Raw genomic sequence first — 20,154 nt, forward strand, 5'->3', positions numbered from 1 at the left:
GCTGGCACGTTGTTGAGGTCACCGTCGATGTCAAGCGCCACGACCGAGGAAGCCACACTGCCCCTAAGCCGTCCTCCGCTTGAACCAAACACCACTTGGATATGAGAATGCAGCAGGATTGATTTTGCAACTGCAAATTTGGACTGCCGCCTGCAAGTCCATCGATCCGGAGCTAACTTTTGGCTTCGGGTTTTCCATGGTTTATGCAGATTAAGCAGGTGTTACTGTGCGCTGCTTGGCAAGACAGTATGCTAGCCCAAACAAGTATATAAAGTAGTTTGTCAATTGTTATAGCGAAGTAGCTGAAAGTTCATCTGTATGCCTGTTTATTGAACCTATCTGTTTTGTTACAGATCCAGGAGCTCATAGTTAAAAATAATTGAGGTTATTAGTTGACTATTATTGATATGGAGCGATATCATTCTTTGTGTCCTGTAACATCTTTGCAATCTTACAATACAAATATGATCATAACCTAACATAGATCGTGCATATTCCTTTCTGGTAAAACATTAATCAGGAAATCATTCAAAGTTCTCAGAAAGAAAATATCTTTTTTTTTCCGAAACCAAACAGAAAGAGAATATCGAATGTGATACAGTTCTTTTTACATTGTTATGTACCTAGGTACATACTGAATCAGTAAAAGTTCAGTCGGTTTAGCATATGTGCTATTATGTTTAGAACTAATCCTTTAGAGGTGCTTCTCTCTTTCTAGGAAACAAATAGTATCATTTTGTTTGCAGCAACAACTTGTTTTTTTCGAGAAGCGTAATCCCAGAAATTCTTATAGAGACTTGAGAGCTACATGTGGTTGTTTTATTGGTTCGCGAAGCATCTGGCTTACCGGTCATCTCCCATTCCCGTCGTCGAGAGACTAAAAGAACTATAGCATGCCAGAAATGAAACAAACCAATTCTGGGTGTCCTTACTTTGACATTTAAGCCACTCTTCATGTTTTTATCACTTACAGATGACAATCTATGCAACAAAATATCTTTGTATGTGTTACATGCAGCTACAGTGTTTCCATTGTGGGCGTCATCGCCTGTGAGTAAGACTGCATTTGCAAATTCAGCTATCAGCTTATCTTGTAGCATCACACATGTATATATGTCCCACACTAAATTGTGACCATGATTTCAGGGCTTTGCTCTCCATCTATTATCTGATTACTTTCGATGCAGATAGCTTTGTTCTGCTAAAATGTTATCTGCATGGAAATCAAGGTAAGCATCTCCTTGAACACATGAAAACTTGGGTGCTTCTTATCCTTAATATGAACGTAAGCTCAGTGTTTCTACGCAATATTTATAGCCTAATTCCCTGAAAGTTGTTTGAAATTGAAGCTACCTAGCAGCTGCACCATGAAATTTGCTTCTTTTTAAGCTTGTACTAGTTTTGTAATGACATACATTGATCGAAATTCTTGAGCTCTTTACCATTTTAATCAGTTTCAGGTACCAACTAATTTCTATTCAAAGGCATATTGTATTGGTAATAGCATTCATGTCTTACATTTGTAGTCACTTTGCTAGGGGTGATGCAATCTTCATTTGCTATACATTCTTTTTTATCATGTTGTGTGACATACTGATCGTACTCTGTTTCTTATTTCCGTTCTAACTGAATACCGGTAGGAAACAAATCTCCAGAAAACAAACCTGTAGACACAAATACTAAGGCGATGTGAGGCTTGTAAAATTCATAATAAATTTTTCGTAGCTTCAAAAATTATGAAACTAATTTTGTTGGTTTCATAATAACCTAATATAGCTATTAAAAATATCCCTAGCCATGAAATAGTTAATTAAATTTCTGAGATAAATTAATTAGGTTAAGTCTTCATTAATTCACCGTTGGTTCTTTGCGAGTCCAAAATTGATGAATCCAATTTTGCTAGTTTCCTTATAACTTGTTGTATCTAGGAAAAATGTTTTCATCTATTATATACATATTGTGGTATAAGTTTGCACTTCATTCATACTCATTACATTGCACGCATTGATCCTTTTCCGAGAACGCTGAATCGACGATCCCGACGAGCATGGACGATCTCGGCGCGCCCCGCCTTTGTAAGCCAGTGCATCAAGGTAAGCATATAACATATTACACCCTGTCAATTGAATTGAATAAAATCTAAATATTGATAAATTATGCTTATGTATAGGTTTGCATGTATAGGAAGTCGATATCGGGATTTTATGGGTAGAACCTATGTTGATTGCATTGCCTCTACCTTGAATTATTGTTGATCCATATCCTTGTAGCCTGAGTTTATTCATGATAAGATCTAACTTAAAAGTGATGCGAGATGCTTAGCAATGCATAGGTCCTCGGTAGAAGTCGAGCGGTGGAACGTCCCATCATTCGCGAGCTATAGGTTAAATTATTTTCACAATGTTTACCGTGTTGGGTTGTTGGTGTTGGTTGTATGAGTTGTGAGTATGAGACGAGGTGTGGGCGGTACTAGGAGGTGTTTTGTCCTGTCCGGATGTGGAGTTCCCTTGGGTAGGTCGGTAGAGGAAACCGGACACCATAGACTGCTTTGCACCGGTTAAGCACCGATCGTCGGTGTAGTCGGCTTTAGCACTTTTCTTACTCACCACATGCCGATCTAATGGTAAGGCGAGCCGAATACCTTCGCAGCTGTGGTTTTTTGAGGCCTGAACATCGACGGTGTGAGCGGGCAGGCTTTGTAGTGGTACTAGTTTGCTTTGGGAGTAGTTCTAGTACCACCGCGCCGAGCGATGCATGCCGCAAACAGTTAGGGCTGGTTGAGAAAGGTTGACATGAGTACCCCCTCGTATGATCCGGTGTGGTCATGCGAGCTGTATGGTCCTCAAGTCATGTGGGTCCAGGAGTATCCCCTACATGGTGTATAAACAGTTCGAACTGTCACGCTCTCGGTCATGAGCATGCTATTGCTTATCTGCATCGGTCGTAGAGTTTCCGAGTTGTGGATTGTAGTCAATATTGTGGTATGTGGTACGAGATGGTTGGTATGTCGGTTCGAGGTGGTTATGGTTCTTACAGTTATGTTTACGTTTATTTTAGATGCATTATGTTCAGTTGTTATTATAGGGTAAAATGGTTTGTTTGGTTAAGTATAGGTGCTCACGCGTATATGTCTAGGTTGCTTACCGCATATGTTTTACTTAACCTTGTGGTCTACTCTTACTAACAGCTCAATGCATAATCCTTGGAGTCGGGATATTATATATCCATATCGTGTAAGCCTTGCGAGTACCTTCATACTCAGGGTGCTGCCCTTAAGTTGATGTAGGTGTTGCGGGTGTGGAAGAGGCGACTTTCGGCTACTTCATGCCTGCCGATCAGGGTGGCGGGCAAGAGTAGTGCATTATTCTCTGAATGTTGTGCTTTTGGGACGGTGCCTAAGGGCATGCGGCACCGTTCTCTTTTGTTGTTTATAAGTTTAACTTTTCACTGCGTAGTTCTTTTGTGGTTAGTAGTTGAGGGGTTTTGTTTTCTCCTAGCTCGCTTTTGTTGTAAATTGTTAAAATCAGTTGCATGATTAATACTTATAATCTAAATGTTTATTACTCGCTCTTTATTAAGCTATGTTGTGATGTACATATTGGAAGGCATGTGTTCCGATCCTTGGGCACAAAACACGTGCTAGGACTACCGAGATGATATTCTGGTTAATCATCGAGGTTGTGATTATGAATAATGATCCTCCTGGTGATTAATTAGAATATTATTTAGACGGTTCCTTACAGACATAGTCGAGCAGCACATACATAATCCCAACCTTGATATCTGTAGAGGTAGGCGAAATACAGATATAACACAAGCAGGACAAACAGTTGGCAAAACAAGACAGGGGGCAAGCGACATCGACATATGAGGAACCAACGCTCCAAAAGTCGCTGACCATGCTACAAGGTCACCATGGTCATGACATTGTGGCGAGCTCCAGGCCGCAGCAAGCAGCACCACATGTCTCAAGAGGAGCCGTGGAACCATGCCGAGCCGAGCAATTTTTATTAGCCTACTAACATGGAGCCCCAAACAACCAACACTAAACATGAAAGACATAACGTAGCTAAACATGGTGAACAACGATCTCCACACTCACATCAGGCAGGCCACCGAGGATCATTCCGGCAGCCTAGTCCTCATCTTGCTCCCCACCTTTGGCAGCATGCTCATACCAATGTCCATCGCCTCAATTAAGCTTTCAATTGCATTCAGCGCCGCAGCTGGCAAAGGGCCTTGAATATCTTGCTCAAACTTTCTTTGGCCTGGGCGTTGATACTTTCATTATGAGACATCACCCCAAGCTTCTTGGCGAGGACCTCAATTGCCCTCTCCTCAGCAGACTTGTTCCCTCTGGTCTTCCTTTTGTCAGCGATCCTGCCACTACGGCGAACTGTCTTCTCATTTGCTGTGTACGAGTCAATGCACATGGTCTTTGTGGGTGTGGAAATAATGCCTTCGTCCCGCGAGGCAGCAATGCCAGAGATGAGAGTGCCTATGCCAGGTCCCACCAAGGGCGCCTGCACAGAGGCACCTTCCATGCGGCCATTCTCCGCCGTATGCAGCACAGGCGTCGCCTAGGTCATCGTACCAGGCAGCTGAGGGATATTGCGCGCCAACTCTCCGCACGCAAGAGAAGCTTCAAAAGTGATCAGATCATCTTCAAAGAGGCCATGCAGCACAAGGCCACACGGCGTGCCTAGGATCCCCTCCCGGACCACCGGGTCTACCCTAGGCGGAACTGCCAGAGCGCGAGAATCGGTGGCGAGTAGATCACCTGGAGTTGGGGTTGAAACATGTGAGGGGGGAGAGCTAAGTAAAGGTGGGCCCTTCCACGGGCACTTCACGGTGTGCCGTCGTGTCCTTGCCTGGGAAGTGCAGGCGGCCAAAGACACGATGCGTCACAATATCCTTTTAGACAATAGTTTTCGTCTAAAGGATATTGTGACGCTTGATGTCAAAATGGACGATGTGCCTATTGAACCCTTTATGCAAATACTCTAGCCCTCATGCGATGCCAATTGCTATCTCATATAACTGTTCCCACCCTAGCGCAGATTTTGGATTCTCAGAATATATGTGCCTCTCTAATGATCCATTGGGCATGTATTCATACACGAGGCCTCGCCTTGATCCTTCTAAACAAAATCCAAGTAAGCAAACTCTGTTAACATGCTTACAACCTCATTCACAAATTCTTCTCCATCGCCTCTCGAGTTATGAAGAAACTTGACTGCAACCAAACGTCCATCCCTAAGTGCACCTTTGAAAACCGTGCCGTACCCTCCTTTCCCTAATTTTTCACCGAAAGACCAGGCTATCTTTTTCAGCTCACTGTACTTGTATCTTCTGGGTCCTATCCCGTATCTGGATAGTATCAACTCGATTTTTTCTTTAGTTTCCCGGTTCTTTCTCTGGAAAATGAAGGATCTGTTCCAAAGTAGCTTCAGCACAGCAAAAAAACATGCTAAAAGCAGCCCAGAAATTGCAGATACAGACGCTGCAAATAAACAAAAGGGAGTAAAATAAAATATAACTCAGAGTCTCGGAGTATACAACAACCAGAAGTAACATAACTTATACCAGTCACTGTATCGGATAGCACAATACATTTGATTATTGGCTAGTACATATTTGGATTTTGTTTTTGTGGACACACTACATTGCTTGGATTTTATCATCGACCATCGTCAACTCAGAAGGTATAAGCTTGCTCATTACTGCTAGTACGAATGAAGTTCTTACCTGCCATGATCAACCTAATGTCAGGCTTCTTACCATGATCGCCACATGCAGATAAACATGAATGGATTGGGTCAATATAGTAAGAAAATTTGCAGAATCTACTGATGGAATTGCTTGAGCCTATGATTCCATAGACTGGTAAGAGGGAAATTGACAAGACTCACTGGTTAATTAGCACAAAGCGAAATGGTGGTTAAGAAATGTCCTAGAATTGTGGTGCTCTGCGAGTTGAGGTAACCGTAACACTAAGGTTTATTTATTAGCGCAGCAAGGAGTCAGTGTAGGCTCCGGTCAAGGGTTACTTTTTTCTGGAGACAGAGAGGAAGATGGAAGTGATATTTTTTTGGAAGATTATATAATTTATACAGATTACATTTGAAATTTAGATGAAATCTGTTTCCATCACATCACTGGGTCAACAAACATGTTGGACCTCTTTATATTCCTCGGCAGGCAGAGATTTTAGATCGTGCACTTGTCATAACTACAGCGATGTGATAAGGGGAAACAAATTTTCAATGATCTCTGTTTATGTGTAGGATCTGCATATGGGTAGCGTTTTTGTTCGTGGGAAGAAGATTGGAGAGATTTGTGCCCTATGCTGATAGGCCTCGATATTCTTGTCCAGGTGATTGTTCGGGGAAAAAATCATCATGGGAAAAAGGAATATAAGGCAAAATGGTTTTATTCAAATAGTGAAATTAGAATAAAATTAATGTAGGAAATAAAATAGAAGAAAAATAAAATATCTAAAGTTATATTTGGAAATTAACGAGTACCTCATCCACTCAAAGATCGATCAGTGCATCATAGAAGAGGGGAGAGGACCAGCGGTGGAGTCTGGTAACCAGGCCTCTTGACACGGCTAGGGATTCAAGGAAATAAATTCTATGTAGCAGTGTTGTAGATGCATGTTCTTTAGCACCATATAAATAGCCATCACCTGTTCTCAATATGGATCTCAAAGCGGTGATGACATCCACTCAACGCTAATCATATATGTCAAGTAATAAACATACATGATAGTTTTTTATTTGGATGAGATCTCACTATTTTGAGATTCACGTTGAAGACAAGTGACGGTCATTCAAGTGATGCTGCAAGAACATACATCTACAGCACTACTGTATAGAATTTATTTCCAGGATTCATAGCCATTTGCTCGTGCCCAGAACAAAGATAGAAATCTTGGAAAATAAATGCATCAATGGCCTTGTTCCAGAAGATGCAGTGGCCCATGACTGCTACGGCGAGGCTGATATGGTCGATTTTACGGGCAGACGAAATCGTTCAAATCGGTTTAAACCAAATTTAAATTTGAATCCTTAAGTAAGAAAGAATTATAAGAGTCCACAATAGTTTCTTTGTCAAACAATCGCACATAGCCTGGTGTGCTATGGGCAATCCTTACGGACTTGAGGTTGTGGGTTTGATCCTCAGCTTAATCGATTTTATTTTCTCCATTCAAACATGGGGCCCACATGTCAAAGGTAAAAAATTTTGTTGCGCTGTGTGGGGTTCGGACATTATACCTACTACTATAACAATAGACTGAATGCTCCATTGCGTTTATAGTGTATCCTTTAGATCTCTTATGCATACATACATTCAGAATAAAACCGATTTTTTGGCCAATTTGAACTCTTAATAATGTATCCTTACGAACTTGAGGTTGTGCGTTTGATCCTCAGCTCTTGATTTTATTTTTTCCATTTCAAAGATGAGGCCCACGTGTCAAAGTAAAAAAAAAAATGTTGCGCCGTATGGGATTAACCACTGGATTAAGTGCTCTATTAACCAAGTGATCTCTAATACATATATAAATTAAAATAAAACTGAATTTTTGTTCAATTTGAACTCTTACTGGGGCTACCGATAACTCCACAAATCGCCGGATACCGAAAATTATTAACCTTGTCTATAGGTGTGGTTGTGTCTCGTGTTGAACAAGGTACTTATTGGAAGGTATTCTAATCATGCCAGCAAGCATATGTTGAGAGGTGGCTCCTTTGCAAAAGTTCCAGTTGCCCTTGTCACGCTAACTCGGTGGATTCAGACCGTCGCTTTGCCTCCCATGCCGTCATCACCGCCCACCACTTTCCTGTCGCCCATTACTAGTCTACTGGTCTGCCCGTTGTCCCTAGTCATTCCTCTAAGCTCGGGGACACTCAACTCCAAACAAACCCCTCCTAAACCCTAACTGAGCAGCGCGCGGCGGCATTGGAGTCATAAGAGGAATGTAAGTTCTGTTATTTTAGGTGGATTAGCGGCTAGAAGAATTGTGTAAAAAAATTATTGTATTTTTACTCACAGCCCCAGCCGGGGAGCCTCCAGGACAGGACAAGGGGGGCGACGGTCAACTATCAACTCTCGATATGCATAAAGACTCCCTTTTCTTCCTATTGATCAAGACGTTGGCGTGCAGTCAATCAAAAGGTCCAATTACCTTTCCGAATGATCGGAAAAAAGAGCTACTTTGATGTAGCTAATGAGCTACGGCAGAGTATGTCCGAATATGATGCCCCTGATCTGGACGCCGCACCTGGAACTCCTACCTTGTGGGATTGGCGCCTCCTGAGCTGCTTGAGCAGCACCCCCTTTGGGAAAAAAATCAACTGGTCATGTAGCATGTTACCTCCAGTGGAAGATGAAATGCAATCCGTGGATGATACAGGATCCTTCGTGATGCTTGTTGATAACACTGAAGTTGACCTGGGGGGTCTGCCCAACACCGCTAATCTCACTGAAATGTAGTATCCATTCGAACAACGGAGAGACATGGCACGAAGCAGGATTGCGCTCGTCAGACTCTATCTTTGGGTCAATCCCCAAACATGCTGTGAAAGAGTGGTAGGTTGTACTCGCTGCAGGTGATCAAAGAGATCCACCTCTCCAAATCTGAGTAACTACTCCTGAAGTCAGAGACAGACGGCATGAAGCGGAACACGGCGGTGCAGGGCAATCCCTTGAGGACGCTGAGTTCTACGTCTTCAACTACACTATTGTACTGTTACCGTAAGAAATGTCTTTGGGCAGCAGTTTGCTGTGAGGAACGAGGTCCAACTCCGGACCGAAATCGCCGCAGCTGACAATGATTGATTTCCTGTAGGCCGGATCATGACCGGGAGTATTAACGAAGAATGGAGGTCTGATCTCGGTGGTACTGTTACATGGAAGCTGCTATGGGCACCAACAGGAGAAGGTTGGGATGAGGAGGATGAAGAGGAAGATAGCCAGAGAGACCGAGGAGATGGGTGAGGTGTTCATCGGGTAACAACTGGCTATGCAAACAAAACCAGCAATTCTGCAAGGCAGATGCCACCATACCACTTGCCAGTGGCCAGGGCAATGCGCACGCATGCAGGCCGGGGACGAAGACCCGGCCCGCGAAAGACTTTGAACTACGGATCACCACACTTGATAGGACGCCTCTGAAATCAAAGTCATCGCCGTCGTCAAGTGCGCGGCGAAGACCAGCAAATCACTCTCACTGGTCACACCCGCGGAGTAGTAACTTGATCAACCAGTGACTCGGAGTAACTGCGGGCACCTCGCGAGCTGATCGTGCCAAGTTCGTTAATACGATCTTGGAGTACTAGTCTGGAAGAACAAGACAACCTCAACGCAGGAGTACAGGCATGCAACCATACAAGTTTATTCGACTCCACGGATCATACATACACAGCATGCAGCCACAAACGCACAGGTGCACTACGACGCATCACATACTCCGTATCTGACTTCATGACACTGAGCACAGCTTAACAACAAAGCACAACATTAATGACACTTACTATCGTGTGGTCTCTCGTCCATGCAAGTGAATGGATTGATTAACCAGAGATCTCGACGGCCTTGACCTGCGGCTTCTTGACCTCCTCCTTGGGCACGGTGACCGTGAGCACGCCGTTCTCCATGGACGCGTGCACGTGGTCCACCTTGGCGTTGCGCGGCAGGCGGAACCGCCGCTGGAACTTGCCGCTGCTCCGCTCGACGTGGCGCCAAACGCCGTCCTTGCCGGCCTCCTCCCTGGCGCGCTCGCCGCTGATGACGAGCACGTTGCCGTCCTCCACCTCGACCTTGGCCTCCTCCTTCCTCACGCCGGGGAGGTCGGCCCTGAACACGTGCGCTCCGGGGGTCTCCTTCCAGTCGACGCGGACGTTGGTGAGGACAGGGCACCGCTCGGCGAGCGGGCGGACAACGCCGAACGGGTCGGCGTCAGCCCAGAAGTCCACCGACAGCGGGTCGAACACGTTGCCGCTGCGCACCAGCGACATTGCTTAATGGATGGGTGCCTGATTACCTGAACTCGATCCGAGTGGCACTGCTCTGCTTGTTGCTTACTTGATTTCGCTCGGTGTCACCGTTTGGATTGCTCACGTCCAACTCGGAGTGCTGGATTGATGGCCATTGCTTTTTATAGGAGATTCGAATGATCCGTTCTTTTTTTTTATCTACTCGAATGATCAGTTCGATGCATCGTGAAGGGTCGAGGACTGATGTCTCCTGCTTGTTCTGGATGCGCGAAGGCTTTGCCGGCACTGCCGAGACGAGCCAGTCGCATACCAGCGCGAGGTTTCTAGAGTCGATCGAGGGTGAGTGGTGGCGTGGGCCATGCATGTATCAAACATTCTGCTGGACTCAACGCGTGGACAAGTGACTCGGCTTCACAGGCTGGGCTCGGATGGGTTCATCTGAAAATACTGGACGGCTCAGGTGGGCTGTGTTGATAGCCGATGAGTCTGCTTGCCTACTACGGCCTTTCGGTTTAAAAAGGTCTGCAAGGTACAAACGTGGCCGGTGAACATGCTGCCAACTCAACATGCTTTTGCATTCGAGAAAAGTTGCCCCCTTCGTGGCGGATCCACCGGGTAGGGGGAAGAAGTGAAGAGGAGCAAAAGAGGAAGAGAAAAAAGAAAACGAAAAAGAAGCTAGTCTCTAATTCTAGGTCTGTTTATAGGTTTGTTTATTAGAGTTTTTTTTTAATTTAAATTTTTTATGAGAAGTGATTTTCTTAAATAAGTGGTTCTGTGGTTGAAAATAATTCTTTAAAATAAAATATATATAGAGGAGGTGATTCTATGTGTAAAGTAAATAAGATAAAACTATTTTTTTACTCTTCAGCTTCTAATTTATTTAAAAAAATCACTCTCATAAATTCTATTTAAAAAATTAAAAACTACTGTTTAGCATAGTTGCTCTAAGGTATGCGGAACATGCCTGAGTCTCTAGCTCCTTCCGCATCGAGATTCGCACCGCCCCTCACGAGCCGTCCACGTGACGTGCCTCAACCACGACGCCGGTCCATGCAGCAGCCACGAAGGCCATCTCGTAGTATCGGTGCGATGCGTGTCGATAGCGTGTGATCAGCAGTGCGGCAGCGCCCTATTAATACAGTATCTCCGACGAGACCATTCCAAGCTTCACATCGCCTGTTTTTTTCAGAGCTCGCCGCAGAACCACACACAACACAGCCCGTCATGTCATCGAACGCCGCCGAGAAGCAGGCCCAGCAGAAGCCCCCGGCGTTGGCCGCGGACCCGGAGATACAGAAGGTCTTCTCCCGCTTCGACATCGACCGCGACGGCCGGATCTCCCCGTCCGAGCTGGCCGCGGTGTCGCGCGCCATCTCCCCGCCGCCCAGCTCCTCCCACGGGGTGCGCGAGGTGGCCGCCATGATGGACGAGCTCGACACCGACCGCGACGGCCTCGTGGACCTCGGCGAGTTCGCCGCGTTCCACGGCCGCGGCCGCGGGGACGGCGAGCTCGAAGCCGAGCTCCGCGCCGCCTTCGACGTCTACGACGTCAACGGCGACGGCCGCATCACGACCGCCGAGCTCAGCAAGGTCCTCGCGCGGATCGGCGAGGGGTGCAGCACCGAGGAGTGCGAGAGGATGATCGCCAACGTCGACGGCGACGGCTCTGTCGGCTTCGAGGAGTTCAAGAAGATGATGTCCCGCGAATGCGCCGAAGCCACCGCCACCGCTGGCGGCCCTGACAACGCCAAGAAGGAGTGACTGCATTCCCATGGCCGCTGCGAGAATGCATCAATTAGCTGATCCAGGCCCGTTGGATTTTTCCATGGCATTCCCAACATGTCTCATGTATGTGATTTCGCTGTTTGAGGCTTTAAGCCACAGGATTAGCACGGAAGAAAAAAAATCCTACAGATACTGAAGCTCTTGTTTTCAGATGAACTTCATCTGATTTCTAGTGGTTTACTCCTACCTTTTTCCAGATTTCAGTGGAGCATTTGATTCTTTTTGACAACTTCTGTTAAACTGGCCTACCTCCCTGTAATCAGTTGATTCAGCGGTTAATAAAGTCTGATGTGACAGCAATATCAGTAGCAAGTGGCAAAAGAAATATGCGATGCCACATTGCCATTCCGAGAACGCTCAGTGGCCTGCAACCGGATTGACCAGTTCCATCTTCACGGCACTTGGCTTCGCACCGAAAGCTGGGAGAGATCCTGCGATCCGGAAAATCTTCAGGCCTTCAGGGCACTGACGTCGTATCAAGTTTCTATACAGCCGTTAGGCTACTCCTCCGGTCATTGACAAGGAGTAGTTGCTACTGAAAACTTCGGAAAGCAGCACTTGGACTATGGCTGAACTGAAGCATCAACTTATATAACTGAAACTCTCCTTTCTGTTAGCAGAGAAATTAAAACCTGTCTTCCCCAAGTCCCAAGCCATCTGGTTTACTCACACCATAGTCTGTACGTGGTTGCTAGTTATAAATTGCACCAGCTCCTTTCTGATTTCTGAATCAGGCAGGTTTCAGACCTGACGTTCATTTCAAAGATTTCAGTTGCTCAGCCCGTCAGTTGAGGTCGGACGTTCTGTAAGCTACTACTAATACAAGTACGGGGGAGTTATGTAAGTTGTCTCTTGGATCCACTGTCAGACGTCTATTTCTAAAACAGTCGGCTTCCCATAACCAATCAAAGAAAGATACATAATATAATGAATCACGCCACAAAGTGTAGTTGATTGAGATTTGGTTTAGGTGTGAGCGGTGTGCGTAGTTGATTGAGATTTGGTTTTGGTGTGAGCGGTGTATGTGAGATGAGTAATGTTTATGCATTGGTATGTATATGTTGGTATATGCATGGAGCTGCATGTTATGCTTATATGTGCATGGAAAGTGCATTTTAAGATAAAATGCAATGTTGTGAATGACGAAGATCTAGTTGATGAAAATGCATAGAGACGGTTATGTTGCTAACCAGAGTTGATGAAAGGTTATGTATGTTATATTGTGGATTGGAGAAATGTATTTTCTTGTCTCATAATGTATAGGTCAATGGACTCAACATGGCGGTCAACGGTAAGAAAGATCGGGACTATACAGGATGCTTAGAGCTGGACGATTGAAATACCAGATGAAGTCATGGGTGATCCATACTGTACAAATGAAGAGGCCAAGAAGTGCTAAATGGTTGATCAAGACGGCAAATTGATCAAGTCAAAGGCAATTGGGTCAGTGCAAGTGAAAGAGGTTATTCGTTGGAGTGGAAGCAGGTGAGACTTACCGACAAGGAGGATCATGGATGAGGCTACATGTGTCAAGATCGGGAAGACTTACTTTGGGTGGAAGCAAGCGGGAAGTCACGTTTTAAGAAACGTGTAGGATGGTTTGGTGGTTTGGCCTCAAAATTGTGAGCAATGGATAGCGGTGCAAGTGGCACTATCACAAAGTTTGTGTCGAGGCGAAGCTATGTTGTGAAGCCCCTGACAGCATTCGGGCGGAAGAAAAAGAGTTGGATGAAAACACACTTATGGAAGAGTATGTGTGTGTTCATGTAGAGACATTTTAGGGATGTTACGTAAGTGTTGTAAGAGCAATTATCACATAAGTACATACGTTGTAAGAACAATTACTACATAAGTATATGCATTGTAAGAGTAATTACCATATAAGAATACATGTTATAAAAACAATTACCATACAAACATACACGTTGTAAGAGTAGTAGGGAGGGAAATAAAATAACACCAGTTAAATATAAAATGGTTATTTATTAGTTACAAGATATTAATAAAATAGAGGTGAGTGGATTGGAGAGGCAAATTTAGAAAACCTGTTGGAGCGCACTGGAAAGTAGGGAAGAAATCTGGATAGGGAATTCTCTATTCAGGAGAATAGGAAATCAGAAATAAAAAATAGGTTGGAGTTGCTCTGAATGCACTAGCCCTTGCTCCTTTGGTGCCAATGCATTCAATCCTTGAGTTGGAGAGCCAATTTCGATGAAAAGTCATCTCAACTTTCTGTTGAAGGCTCGTAGTTATTTGATTGGTTAATTAGGTGCGACCAGAAGGGGATTTGTATATATTCTTGCTATTTTTCCAGGACTTTCAAAATGCAACAAGGTTGGACTTGATTGGGAATATGAGACCTGAATGTTCATTGGCATTGAGTAATTGCATGAGAATTCCAAAAACTCATGATTAATGGATACGCTCTCAATTCAAATTCAAACCGTCGGTCTTGGTAACTGGTAGGGATGTCAACGGGGAAATTCCTCGTGGGGAATGGGTAACCATCCCCGCCCCGATTGGGGGAAATTTTCCCCGTCCCCGTCCCCGTCCCCGCTCGCGGGGGAGAAAATTCTCCCATCCCCGTCCCCGCGCGGGGAAATATACTCGATGGGGAACCCGTCCCCGCTACGCTAGCACGATAAAGGGCCTGCTGGCTGACGGGCTTTGGTGGGTTGGATTTTAGTTGGGCCATTTCTTGCATATATGGGCCATGGAGAGTTTAAATATTTCAGGAAATTATCCCCGCGGGGAAACGGGGACGGGGGACAGGGAACCGTCCCCGCCCCCGCCATACCCGACGGGGGAGAATTTTTCCTCATTAAACCCCCCGCGGGGGGAAAATTGGCCCCATCCCCATCCCCTAATAGGGGAATTCCCCGTCGGGGAACGGGGATCGGGGCCCCGTTGACATCCCTAGTAACTGGCCCCTTCTATGTTTCAGACAGAAGTAGTCAAGCCTCCTTGTAAAGACAACAGGGGGAATCGGATTCATTACGTTTCAATCAACTGGAATCAGAGTTTTGTTTCACTTGAGATGTTGTTCATTCGATCGTCTGATCATACATCTGTCTTTTGATCTGTACTCAGTTAAGGATTTTTGTCTGGTATACATCAGAAAAATATATATATCTCTACTATAGAAAAATATTATTCACTTATGAATCAGTTTTTTATCAACCATTAGATGTTCATCCAACGATTACTATTGTTAAGTAAAACATACCTTTATTTTCACTCGATTGAAAATTAGCAACTCTCAAGGGAATAAGGACTGAGTAGGCCGGTTTAGCTTCCCAGGCCCTCCTAGCTCGGCCAGTCTGAAGTTAGACCGAGTCTTGGTAATTGGGCCCATATTATGATAGGGGTAATCAGGCCTCCCATAGCATAGCCTATGAGATCTACTTGGGGTAAATGAGGTCTGAATGGGTCGAGATTGATGTTTCTTAGCCCAAGACGTAATCGACAAAACCAGACGGAGTAATACGTGGATCTAGGCCCAACATGCTACAACATCCTTCTACTGAGGGCCGAATTAGGTAGATCTAAAAAAAATATGACTCAAATAGTTGCTCCAGGCCTAACAGCGCATCACAAGCAGCACATCTCACGGAACTCGATACGTAGTCCAGTATACATCCTATCTCTCGAAAATAGTACTGCTTCGTTCTTAGATAAATATCGTATAAAATACGTACAGTTAAATTTTAGAAATTTTAACTACTAATATATAAAACTATTAAGATTTGACATATAAAAATAATAATAATGAATTTGTCATGAAAAATATTTTGATATCATCTAATTTTTATTAATTTTTACCAAAAGATAGTTATCAAAAGTAATGTCAAACATGCTTATCAGAGACCGTGTCAATATACTAAACGATAAGTAAAAGAGACTAGAGGTAGTAATAGTAGTCCAATGCTCAAACATTTATAATTTTCTTCATTACATATTTTAACATATTTCACATTAACAAGTTAATCAATATATGCGTGTGTTTTCCAAATGTTCAGTTTGTCACGGGCCATGCATGGCAATTTCGTATGCGTGGCTTTAGGGCGCCGTTTCGTCGATGGCCTTTCCTCTTTGTGAATGCACCACGTTCCACACTGAACAAACGTGAGCGATCTCAATCCCAGCTCCTCCCAACTCCTGAGATTCGGATAGAGCACGCACTATGCATGTACGCTGAATCCGGCTTCTTTTCTATCCTTCGATTTTTTCTTAAAAAAATAAAAATAACTTTGCTTGGGCCGCCAAGCATGAGCTGAATTCCATTTCCATGCATGCGCTGCCCCATTGCGTACTGAGGCGAGATCGATCGATGAAGCCAAGATTCGACAACGATCCGTGTCCACACACCAGTTCCGCTGCTGGTTCCGTGGTTCTCCTCGATCACGTAAATTTTTCAACCGGCCTCACTTTTAGCCGTTGTTCGTGCCTTGAAGCTTTGTATTTCGACTCTCCACGCCTAGATCATGTCGTCCTCCATTTTCGTCCTCGTCGTCGGCGTCATCATGTAGTGGGGCGGCTGCAAAATGGGCACGTCGCACTCTCATCACTGATGTTCTTCTTCGCCATGAACAGGTCCAACGTTGGTGCTGCACTGCTGCTGCATGCTACATTTCTTGGTAAACTGTGACAACATGACATGATAGCATATATATGATCCTTGAGTAAATATTTACTGCCGCCGCATTAGTAATTCATCGATCGGTTAGCGTTGGGCCAGTACTCTAGTACTAGTGCTAACAAATATGAAGATCAATCCATCGAAACCATCAGAATCTCCTCCCTTGAGTGTGCCTCCTGACGATTCCATGTTTGTGCTACCACTAATGGCGACTAAACAAGCTAAACAAATCGCTTTTATTTGTCTCTTCCCAAAGCCAAGAAAAGCACGAACCCTTGAGTGACGCTTGGAGTGTTGGTAATGATGCTTACTACAAACAACAGCCAATCAGAGCGGCCACACCGGTGTTGCACTCCGTCGCCTGCGTCCGCCGCTGACATGTCGGCCACGACGCCGGCGGGCTCCGCCCGCCAGCCGCGCGCGCACTCTGAGCCTACCAAGACTGGGCGGACCTTGCGCATTCTTTACTCAAAAGCAGCAGCATCGATCCAGCGAAAAGACGGTCTCTGTCTGTGGTGGTTGCTTCGAGTTTGCACGACGTTTTGGCGTTCGGTGCGCTTTTGAACCATTTCGTTGTGATTCTGACGATCGACCAACCCGTCCTTTATAAAAGGTGAGCCGCCGGGATCCCTCACCATCGCAAACCAATCGACACCAAGCAAAGTTTCGCTCCCTCTCCGACCAAACTCTCAGCGATCACCAGCTCATTCCTCTGATCGAGTACTATGGCCTGTACTCAGGTACGTACAGTGTTCAATATCAGTACAAGTCATACAGTTCTGTGTGCCACATGACTCACTCATTTGTTCATTTGTACGCGTACGACTTTGCTGTCTGTCAGGAGGTTGTGTTCGACGTCAACCTGATCGAGAACAGCGCGCTGGAGGACGGCCTCGCCGGCTGGGCGCCGGTCGGCTCGTGCACCACGCTGTCCGTGCACAATGAGGAGCCGGCCAAGGTCCCGACCGAGACGATCAACAACGTGGGGGACGACTACAGACCGAGCGGCCGGTACATCCTCTCGTCGGGCCGCGCCGACGAGAAGGACGGCCTGTGCCAGGCGATCACGGGCGCGCTCAAGCCCCGTGTCACGTACCGCGTCGCCGGGTGGATCAGCCTCGGGGACGGCGCGGAGGGAGCGAGCCACGCGGTGCGCGTCAACCTTCGCGTGGACGACGAGTGCGTGGTCGAGGGAGGGGCCGTCTGCGCTGAGGCCGGCAAGTGGACGGAGATCAAGGGCGCGTTCCGGCTCAAGAAGAGCCCGTGCGGCGCAGCGGTGTACGTCCAGGGCGCGCCCGCGGGCGTCGATGTGAAGGTGATGGATCTCCAGGTCTTCGCCACGGACCGCAAGGCACGGTTCAGGAAACTCAGGAAGAAGACCGACAAGGTGAGCGCTCGTTGGACTCGATTTCTCCGTCTGCATCAACTTTAAAACCATTTATAACTAGCTAGGTAATCGGTAGATTTCATCGCCATTTGCTTGGTTCAACCTTGGCATCAACACCGTATGCGATGAGCTACGAACATACAAAATGTGGCTCGAGGTAATCAGTCAGCACAGTAGAAACGTACGTAGGATGCTGCTATTTTTTAGGTGATAGCACCTCACTGTGACCTCGATATGCACTACTTAGGTGTCGCGAGAAGGACATTCGCTGCCACCGCAAACAAGATTTTGCAGCCTCAAAAAGTCCATGTACATGATGTTCATATTGATCAGTTGATCGAGATGGATGGTGCCTTTTGTTGTTGTACGGCTGCAGGTGCGCAAGCGGGACGTCCTTCTCAATTTCGGCGCGGCTGGACCAGCGTCGGCCATCTCCGGCGCGTCCATACGCGTGATGCAGATGGACAGCAGCTTCCCGTTCGGCACCTGCATCAACAACGGCGTCATACAGAACCCGGCCTTCGTCGACTTCTTCACCAAGCACTTCGATTGGGCCGTCTTCGAGAACGAGCTCAAGTGGTACCACACCGAGGCGCAGCAGGGGCAGCTCAACTACAACGACGCCGACGCGCTCCTCGACTTCTGCGACCGCTACGGCAAGCCCGTGCGCGGCCACTGCATCTTCTGGGCCGTCGAGAACACCGTGCAGCAGTGGGTCAAGAACCTCGACCACGACCAGCTCACGTCCGCCGTGCAAGGCCGCCTCCAGAGCCTCCTCACCCGCTACGCCGGCAGGTTCCCGCACTACGACGTCAACAACGAGATGCTGCACGGCAGCTTCTACCAGGACCGCCTCGGCGACGACATCAACGCATTCATGTTCCGCGAGACCACGCGGCTCGATCCGGGCGCCACGCTCTTCGTCAACGACTACAACGTCGAGTGCGGCAACGACCCCAACGCGACGCCGGAGAAGTACATCGAGCAGATCAACTCGCTGCAGCAGAAGGGCGCGTCGGTGGGCGGTATTGGCCTGCAGGGGCACATGACCAACCCGGTCGGAGAGATCATATGCGACGCGCTCGACAAGCTCGCCACCACCGACCTGCCCGTCTGGCTCACCGAGCTGGACGTGTCCGAGTCCGACGTGGACCTCCGCGCCGACGACCTCGAGGTGGTGCTCCGGGAGGCGTACGCCCACCCGGCCGTGGAGGGCGTCATGTTCTGGGGGTTCATGCAGGGGCACATGTGGCGCCAGGACGCGTGCCTCATCAACTCCGACGGCACCGTCAACGACGCCGGCGAAAGGTCATTCGCAAACAGACCTTTGAGAACATCAACCTTACCTTGTCGCAAAGAATGTCTCCCGATGACTAACGTGCACTTGTGCTCTGCATCTGCAGGTTCGTCGATCTCCGAAGGGAGTGGACGTCGCACGCGCGCGGGCACATCGACAGCGACGGCCACTTCAAGTTCAGGGGATACCACGGCACGTACGTCGTGCAGCTCACAACGGGGACTGGGAAGGTGCACAAGACGTTCAGCGTGGAGAAAGGGGACACCCCTCTCGTGCTGGAGATGAACCTCTGACGGTCACCGCTATTATTTCCTAGTTATACTTATATAGCCTTCAAAAAAATCATAGTTATACTGATACATACATACATGCATGCATACATACGTACTAGATATATAAATTGGTTTGGTCGAACGGAGGAGGGCAAAGGAATTGTACCACAAACAGAAAGCACTCCGTAATTTTACATTTCTGTGACTGGGTATTGTAAGAGGAACTCAAGGTATTGTACTCCTTAAGAATTATTGGTGATGAATAAAGTAAACGAGCTATTCTTCGTTTCTTAGTAAACGGCGTTGATGGTCTCTATCGCTACTCCTAGATGTAGAACTTTGCCGCTGAAGTTCACGTAACTCTTTACTACTAGCAACTCATTGTCTCACTGGCATTCCTCGAGGATTAATCAGTCTAACTTACTCCATTGCGTTGACACGACCTCTAATAGCCAATTAGCCATATTCGATTAATATGTTTCTAAATATCTGTATTATCTGTACTAGTAAGATTACTAAGGTAAAAAAATATTGAAAGCGATTGATGAAAAATATGCTCATGGCATTCCCATACGACAATATAATTATTACTATATATATATATATATATATATATATATATATATATATATATATATTATTGGTGATTAGGATGGCATCTGCTTGACAAGAATTGTAAGTATATATGTATCGGTAAAAGTCACTATAGTAAAATATTATGAAGTGATTGGTGAAAAATATTGATGAAGAATTAATAATTAAGAATTTAT

At 46.2% G+C, this 20,154-nt stretch overlaps 3 protein-coding genes across 3 annotated transcripts; 2 read left to right on the forward strand and 1 right to left on the reverse strand.

Annotated features, from left to right (window-relative positions):
- Nucleotides 1-9,379: 9,379 nt before the first annotated feature.
- LOC133898529 (16.6 kDa heat shock protein-like) lies at nucleotides 9,380-10,196 on the reverse strand. The gene has a single exon (XM_062339266.1). The coding sequence runs from the start codon at nucleotides 10,023-10,025 to the stop codon at nucleotides 9,582-9,584; it is 444 nt and encodes a 147-aa protein (XP_062195250.1). The 5' UTR covers nucleotides 10,026-10,196; the 3' UTR covers nucleotides 9,380-9,581.
- A 976-nt stretch (nucleotides 10,197-11,172) lies between these two features.
- LOC133898616 (probable calcium-binding protein CML16) lies at nucleotides 11,173-12,029 on the forward strand. The gene has a single exon (XM_062339328.1). It carries the CDS (start codon nucleotides 11,229-11,231, stop codon nucleotides 11,763-11,765), a length of 537 nt encoding a protein of 178 aa, XP_062195312.1. The 5' UTR covers nucleotides 11,173-11,228; the 3' UTR covers nucleotides 11,766-12,029.
- A 5,043-nt stretch (nucleotides 12,030-17,072) lies between these two features.
- LOC133898711 (endo-1,4-beta-xylanase 1-like) lies at nucleotides 17,073-19,682 on the forward strand. Its single transcript, XM_062339424.1, has 4 exons — nucleotides 17,073-17,168; nucleotides 17,270-17,815; nucleotides 18,192-19,123; nucleotides 19,219-19,682. The coding sequence occupies exons 1-4, from the start codon at nucleotides 17,154-17,156 to the stop codon at nucleotides 19,403-19,405; spliced, it is 1,680 nt and encodes a 559-aa protein (XP_062195408.1). The 5' UTR covers nucleotides 17,073-17,153; the 3' UTR covers nucleotides 19,406-19,682.
- Nucleotides 19,683-20,154: the final 472 nt, after the last annotated feature.

This window comes from Phragmites australis, chromosome 1, assembly GCF_958298935.1.
Source record: "Phragmites australis chromosome 1, lpPhrAust1.1, whole genome shotgun sequence".
In the NCBI taxonomy this organism is placed as follows: domain Eukaryota; kingdom Viridiplantae; phylum Streptophyta; class Magnoliopsida; order Poales; family Poaceae; genus Phragmites; species Phragmites australis.

Coding starts and splice junctions, on each gene's coding strand:
- LOC133898529 (XM_062339266.1), bottom strand. CDS start 10,025: ATGTCGCTGGTGCGCAGCGGCAACGTGTTCGACCCGCTGTCGGTGGAC.
- LOC133898616 (XM_062339328.1), top strand. CDS start 11,229: ATGTCATCGAACGCCGCCGAGAAGCAGGCCCAGCAGAAGCCCCCGGCG.
- LOC133898711 (XM_062339424.1), top strand. Junction 17,816..18,191: donor TCAGGAAGAAGACCGACAAG/GTGAGCGCTCGT, acceptor GTACGGCTGCAG/GTGCGCAAGCGGGACGTCCT. Junction 19,124..19,218: donor GTCAACGACGCCGGCGAAAG/GTCATTCGCAAA, acceptor CTGCATCTGCAG/GTTCGTCGATCTCCGAAGGG.